This window comes from Scylla paramamosain, chromosome 9 (assembly GCF_035594125.1).
Source record: "Scylla paramamosain isolate STU-SP2022 chromosome 9, ASM3559412v1, whole genome shotgun sequence".
Classification (NCBI taxonomy): Eukaryota; Metazoa; Arthropoda; class Malacostraca; order Decapoda; family Portunidae; genus Scylla; species Scylla paramamosain.
This window is the reverse complement of record NC_087159.1, coordinates 25301714-25310000: the sequence shown is the minus strand read 5'-3', so window position 1 is coordinate 25310000 and position 8287 is coordinate 25301714. Positions and strand designations below refer to the sequence as shown.

The 8287-nt window shown below is 36.8% G+C and overlaps 1 protein-coding gene across 2 annotated transcripts in view; it reads right to left on the bottom strand.

Annotated features, from left to right (window-relative positions):
* Positions 1-8287, bottom strand: part of LOC135103744 (guanine nucleotide-binding protein G(s) subunit alpha) — a 72789-nt gene that overhangs the window by 38262 nt on the left and 26240 nt on the right. For both annotated transcript variants that reach the window (XM_064010438.1, XM_064010437.1), the window contains exon 2: positions 4272-4344. In XM_064010438.1, the coding sequence (XP_063866508.1) occupies positions 4272-4344 (73 nt within the window). The remainder of the gene's footprint in view (positions 1-4271; positions 4345-8287) is intronic.

The window sequence follows — 8287 nt, the reverse complement described above, 5'->3', positions numbered from 1 at the left end:
ACAAAATGTACAAAACACACACAAGTAACACAAAATAATCCATTTCTTCCACTATGAACACACACACACACACACACACACACACACATGAAATGAATCTGCCAACATTGAGACAAATGAGAGAAAGGGAAGATTTAATACTAATTTATAAACTGTGGAATACAGTGGAACAAAAGAAATAGATAATGAGAAACTGCTGCTAAGAGAAGTAGGAAATACCAGTTACACATAAGGATAGCAAAAAAATTAGGAAAAGGAAGATGCTTCAGTAACATAAAGAAATACAGTTTCCTACAGAGAAATAGAGAAGTCTGGAACAAGCTAAGTATCGGCAATGAGTGTGCACAAATTTAAGGAAAAACTGGACAAGATGGAGATGGGACCACATGAGCATAGCTCAGGCCCTGTAAATTACTAGGGAAATACAGAGGTGACCATCAAAGATCCCAGGCAAGCCTTCACACAGAGTAAAGAGGTGAAGGCTGCAAGATACATGTATGATGAAGGCTTCAGTCTTGCCAAACAGGACAGTGTGTCTCTCTAAATATGAATTTATTACACCCACTATGGCAAGTCTAAATATAGAATACTTGACTCTCTCAGTAAAGATCATCTTTGTTGATAAAGAGCAGATTCAGAAAGAAGTGGCAACACTGTTGTGAATACAACACTGCATTGCTTTGAGGTAGAGCTGTGTTGATATTACAATTCAACATTACGAATGAGATGGCAGAATTGAGGAGTAATATTAACTGTATAATACTAACGAAGTGCTTCATTGCAGTGTTCATGCATGTTCAGTAGATAGTGTTACAGGGCCACTAGGTCTAGTGTTACACTCCACCACCACAACAATTTTGAAGTCTAGTAATTCAGTAATGTTACAGTGTGTGCAATATTCCGAATGAAGTCTTGAAGGGTAAAATAAGAGGGATATATGAAGAGTGAGCTATCAGACCATGTTCAACAATGATTCCGTGTGTGTGTGTGTGTGTGTGTGTGTGTGTGTGTGTGTGTGTGTGTGTGTGTGTGTGTGTGTGTGTGTGTGTGTGTGTGTGTGTGTGTGTGTGTGTGTGTGTGTGTGTGTGTGTGTGTGTGTGTGTGTGTGTGTGTGTGTGTGTTGTCTCCACATCAATAGGCCATTTACATCTCTGAGCTGCTGATATTTCACATTTCAAAGAATAAATAATTAAATATGAACAGGGTGTGTTAACTGAGGGAGACGGAGAGGAAGAAGAGGATACTAAATAATCTGAATTTGATAATTTCATACTTCCCAGCTTCCTTCTCACACATCTGACAACCAAAAGATAAGAATTTCCTTGGGTTTCAATGCAATCATGACTTCACTAATACAGCAGTCACAAAGGAAATGCCATCATTTCTTGTTTTATTTTCAGCCACTAAATCTGGATAGCTAACAGAAATAGGACGGTTGTCACTTGCTTCACTTGAAGCAGCATTCATCATCACACTACTAGGAAACATTCTACTCTAAATCAAAGCACTCAGTCTTCACTATAAAAGCAGTGAAATTTTCCTACAACTGTAGTCAGTTCTCATGATGCACACCATGTTCTAGAGCACAGATTAGAGGCACACGCAGGTTTGCTTTTCATATTTTTCAGTGGTTGTAGTTATAAATCCAGAAGTTCCTTTAATACATGGCAATGACAGGAAATAATTCCTTTACTATCATGTTCAGCATCTTATATTTGATGTATTCAGTATCTTCAATAAATATGACATGTCTATCTTGGGTACACTCACACAAAAGTCACCAAAATAAGGGAAATTTGACAGCTTTGACTATTTTCTTCTAGTCTGCCTTCAAACACAAGATGCTTTATATGAATCCCATGCCAATGTGTGGACAACAATTACAACATTACATGTTTGAGCTTCTGATCTTCATTACTGAGTGAACCTAAGTCATTTATCATAACACCAACAATGAGGTCACTTGACATGAAGTCACCAAGTACCTAGTAAACTAAAATAATATGCCAGACTGACAACCCCACAAATCCTGCACACTGAGGCACCCGACATGCACCAAGCAAACTGACTTGCAGCCAATATCAGCACGAGTTCTAAATTGCCTTTAACTTTCCTTGGAGGGAGGTTGCTGCTGTTAATGATGACAATGATGATGATGATGATGATGATGATGATGATGATGATGATGATGATGATGATGATGATGATGATGAAGTGGAGGAGGGGGAAGGACAATCATGATGATAATGATGACAGTGATGACTGATAGCACAATTCAGAGGGATTTCTTCTTTACTTGCAACATGGCTTGTAACATTATCAAGGTGCCAAACAACTAATATATTATGAGGCCATGCTGGGTTTGAAGCAATCAATTAATTCATGTACTATTATTAAAGAAACAGCTCTTTGAATACTAACTTAATTTACAATAAGCTGTCTGACATGCCCCTTTAAGTTTGATGGCTAGGGCAAGGCATAAACATACAAGCATTCCCTACCTTGGAAAAAAAAAAAAAAACTCACAATACCACACAACACTTCTTACAACACAACAATAGTCTTTCATGACACCAGTGGTGCTGTTAATACCCTAACAGCTTACTCTCACTCAAAATTCCTTGAACTCTGTAAACACCAAGCATTTTGAAATGTATGAAGAAAGAATGGCAGATGTTGATATGCATGAATGGTGAATTATATGATCTTACATTTCTTCAGAGACCTCTACTGTGCCCCTAGCTTTCACTTAATTCATCAAGCTTCACTATCAGTCCTCACCTTCATGCATTCCTTGTGCCTGAATAGAATATCCTCAGGTAACTAAGTCTTTAGTCACAAGGATCCCTACTTCCTCAGAAACAATTAATCCAAGATCATTAAGTCGAGTTTCAACAGGTATCCATGCATGACATCTAATATCTACACCATCTCATTATTTAGGACACACATTGGTTCATGAAGAATAATTCCTTTTTTATAATTATGGATAAATTAATTTCGTTAATAGTATTGATATCAACCGATGATACTGCTACAAATATGAGCTCTGATTTTTAACATCTAAGGACACAGTTACCTCTTTCTTAGAATATTAGAATGACTATTATACCAAGTAACGAGACGCAGTCAATAATGCAAGTGTTACCAAAGAGCAGTGAGACATGAATGGCAGTCACTGGGAGAGTTGGGGAGGCAAAGATGAAGAAAGAGGAGAGTCAGTATGGTCATCCTCCACTCACCACACTCAGTATCATAACAATCTAACACAAACACCATCTCTCCCTCTTGCCCTATCACTGCCTCTGCCTACCCCTGTTCTGCCTGGAGATGTTTTCTTCATCTGCTTTTAAGGTCAGTGCTATGAAAAGAAATACCCTTCCCCTACTACCACTAGGACCATGATGTCTGCTCTCATAGCCAGCAATATGAATGGAAGAATCCTGCTAATTCTAACAGGGCTGTGCAAATGATCTACGAGAGGGATACTGGTAACAGCTACACCACACTGGTATCAAGAAATGAAGAGATCTAATGGATGTGATGATTGTATACTGATTAAGACTAACAATGCCAAAAGTTTTCTAGACCAATCTGAAATCCCAGGGCTGGAGGAAAGGAGAGAGTAAAGATAAGGTTTATAGATGAAATGAAGGAAGATGTGAGTGATATGTATAAATGAAGACACTGAGGACAGATTAAGTGGAGACAACTGAGCTGTTATGGTGATCCCTAACAGAAGCAGTTAAAAGAAGAAAACTCTGAAAGCACAATACTACAAACTGTAACATGAATGAATTACTTGTTAGGTCTCATTTTGCTTATACTTAAGGTGAAAGGAATGCCATCTTACTCTTTCTCTATTCACCACCTTGAGGAAATGCCATCAATCAACAATTACTGATAGTGCTGATAACAACTAGATAAGATAGGCAGGATTACTTTATAAATGTGTAGTCATGCCTGAGTGTGACTATGATAAGCAACCACTGCTGAAACACCACTGCATTCTATAGCAAAATATCATTTAAGGTCATGTGACTCACCTAAAGAGTATAATCTGAAAGCAATTAATACCAGATGTGCACCTCAGATTTCCAAAGATTTCATGTTACTCTTGTATGTGATCAATTGAACTGACAGGCAATAAAACATTTTCATGACCTTTCATTATCAGTTCAAGATGCAATAGATTAAAAACAAGTGTCCCAGTCATACTACAGTAGGTATGGATTTGTTAAGTCCACAAAGCCAATGGCAGAAGTACTTACTCTTCACTGAATCCATCGACATGTAGAATTCTCATCTGTTTCACTATGGTGCTCTTCCCTGATTCACCAGCGCCTGCAATGGAAAACAAAGCATTAGTCAACCTCAAGCCTCAAACACGAGGAGAAAGTAAACATTTAACTCTGAGTCAAACTTAAAATATCAGCAACAGAGACCCTTAAAACAATGCAACATCCCTACAGCACAGAATCAGTCAGCCAAGCAAGGTGTCTTGTGTAACACTTGCACTTTGAAGTGCAGAACATTAGTGAAGGATGAGAAGCAATCTACCACAAATCTAACACCAGAAAATGTCACAAAATTACATGTGCTTGCACAACTTGCACTTCAGGATCATTGAATCCCCATCAAAGAAGTTTGTCACATCATCAACACATCATTAAGAACAATTTATGCAGTCTTCACATCCTATTAAAACAAGAACTACTTTGCTGCCAAGTTCATGCACCAGCTAATGACCTAAGAACAGAAACAGCATTATGATGAAGCATTTTAAGATTTGTCATCATTTATGCTAAATTTCATTACGAACAGTGCAAGTCAGATCTGTGATGGTGACTTTCAGCAACTCCCACGCACTCCCCTGTGACCAAAGATGGGGAAATACCACACGCCATGAGTACAACCACGAGCATGTTAGTGACCTTAATGACATTCATGGTGTTAAAAATCTATCCTCTAATCAGTTCTGTCCAAGCTATATTCTACTTATTTTTGAGATTATGGGGCATCTGAGGGAGATGATTCAGTACAAATTACCTGAAATGTGGAGAGGAAAGTTTATATGATACTTAGGGGTGAAGTTATGATTCTTCACTCAGAATTATGTATATTCCTGCAATGTCATAATTCTGCAGTTCATTTTTTCATCATATGAGATTTTGCAAACTCCTTGGCAGTTAGCACCAACTTCATTTCAAACAACCTATGCACTGGCATGAATTAATTTTTTTGTATAATCTCAGCAAAACCATTGCATCAGAAGCTTCCAGTAGCATCCCTGAACGTAAGATAAAAGCTGTCACATAATTAGATGCACTGTACCAACAAGAAAATAACAGAAAAGATGACGATGCAATGGTCATGTCATGCACACTACCCCAGCAGCACAGAATGTAATGTCATTGCTGTTCTTTGCTAATAAATACCAGGTGCTGTCATTTACACCTTAAATACAGGAGACATAACATTACATCAAATAACAAACAACTTGGCATCTGCAGAGTTGAGCAAGGCATCACTCATGAAAGACAACATACTCATAATATAGATGTGTTCTTATTAATGGTATTGATAGATTTACACAACACACATTCCCATATCCATTCTTGTTCCCATATGTTACAGATACCAACTCCAACTACATAATGACAGACAACTACTTGACTGGCCTGCTGGTCTTGTATACTTCATATTGACAGCTGCCTAAAAAAATTCACCTGACTTTAAGAGCTGACTGACATTCAAAACTACCAAGTGCATTCAGTATAGACACAATTATGTGCAGATTATTTTCTTTCTAACATGCCATCACTACTGAGCCAGTGCCAAAAGAGTAATGAATGATTACACACACTACTACACACTGACATCTTACAAGTGGAAAGTGAAAGGATGAGGTGCACTGAATGAAAAAAATGGACCCTCCTGTCATGACCACCCAGTTAACCACATCAGAGAGTTCTAGAGAATATGCATGAAAGTAGGTTCCACAGAAAAAAAATAAATAAATAAATAAAAAAATAAATAAATAAAATAAAAATAAATAAATAAATAAATAAATAAATAAATAAATAAATAAATAAATAAATAAATAAAAATAAATTAATTAATTAATTAATTAATAAATAAAATAAATAAATAAATAATAATAAAATAAAATAAAATAAAATAAGATAAAATAAAATAAAATAATAAATTTGTTTTTTAATCAAAGGTTCATGAAGCTTGGGTAGCAAAAATGCTCCCTACAAGGTCTTCATCAGATAGAGATTATGGAATAAACATCATGCCACATCTACTTCCTTCTTGCTCTTCCTCCTCTGTTTCCTGCCTTAACTCAGCCAACAAAGTGGTGAGAGTCCCCATGTACAGCACAAGTTAACATGGCTGCACTGTCTTGCACCAAACCTACCGATTCCCCTCACAAAACCTCTACATAGATAAACATGGGACAGGCTGCCATTCAAATGGGCAAGCCCACATTCCATATGAATGCACAGCTGACTGGTGGGTTAATACAACTGTTTATGTTTGTGGAAGACCACTAGAGTTCAGAGAAAGATGTAATTTCATTTCAAATACAAATACACAAGTAGCAGATACTGTCAAGTAACAAGTCTTACTCAACAAGTGTCTGATGAGCTGTGACAGAAACCAGTAAGATAAATGAAAATTCAAAAGAAATTCTCTGCCATCAATCAGCTAATAATAGCATATTCCAATAACGAGTGTTTATCACAAGACAAGGCATGAGTTAGCAAGCCACAAGTGACAGCCTTCCTTGTGCACTTGAACTTGGTATAACCCTTAACCACAACATTCAAGAGGTGTCTGAAGATGTGAGCTGTGAGGTGTTTGCTTCAGTGTGTGGGATTACAGATGCAGGTGTGCTATTGGCTGTGTGGTGTGGCCTACTTCAACAGGCCAGCTCTTCCCTTCCTAATATTCAGTTTTCGCTTAGTAAGTTGGAGTACGCCACTCGGATTAATGTCAGAAACGTGACTTAATGATTATTGTTTTCCTTTCATTCATGCCATATTCACTCCATGACCTCATTCAAAAGTTTTCCATTTACTGACATTCCATGTAAAGGGATGTAGCTGGAACAAGATATATAACACCACTTCAGCACTTTTTCACCTTTTATGTACACAGAGAAAACAGAAACAGTATTCTCCTGACCCAGCCAAGGTGCGCTGCCATGCTGCACCACTCCTGCCTCACAATAATAACACTAACATGCCTTTCATCTCTTTCAGACTTTCGCTTACCTATTTATATGTACTTAGTCATTGTATGTTGGCATAAGAAATTAAGATGTGTACACAAGACTGCACACCATTGCAGCTGTGAAGTGTGAATTGTTGAAAGCCTGGAGTGACTTGTAAGAATGAATGTCCTTGGCCAGAAATACTTGCCTGCAGCTATAGATTTTCTTACAGCATTAAGATCTACATAATGTTATGTTATGAAGGTACTACAGTTATTGCCCTACACTGAGGAAAGCTCATCACTATTCTAAAACAGGAGTAAGAGAAACAAGAACAAAAATAAATAAATAAATAAATGAATAAATAAATAAATAAATAAACAAATAAATAAATAAATAAATAAGATAAAATAATAATAATAATTCATTACAAAAATTTTAAACTCTAAAGGATACATGAACTGAAAAGTGCCATACACTTACTGATATCAGAACTAATCTCACAGGTATACACACTACTGCCATATAGCAACTCCCAACCTACCACAGTGAACTTGCTTAAGTTAAGGGATACCTGTACATCCCTGGCTAAAATCTTCATTGAAATTATCAGTAGGCACTCAAATATTAAATGCATTCTAAATTTTGTAGACTTACGTTGTTATTGCACATGGGCAAATATGACGATACTAAACCAGTCTGAGTATAGTTTAGCTTGGCATGAAAGAGAAACAAATGCCTACTTAGCAGTGTGCAGTTTTCTTGGTGAATGTAATAACATACACACCAACTGTCGCTGACAATGATTTTGAAGCTGTATTTGTATTCTCAGACATGACACAGGCAAACCACAAGATTTACATGCTTTCTGCTCATATGAATAAGTCCCTCTTTTTTATGTACCATACTTGAACATCAACTTTACACTTAAGAATCTCTATTTCACAGCTACAGTGATTAGATGTTGATTTATCTTCTGCATACTTATTTCTCAACCATCTATATTTCATTTGTCAGTTTGTGTTTTATGCATCCAAGTTTTACTTCTACCAAGTTCTTCCCTAT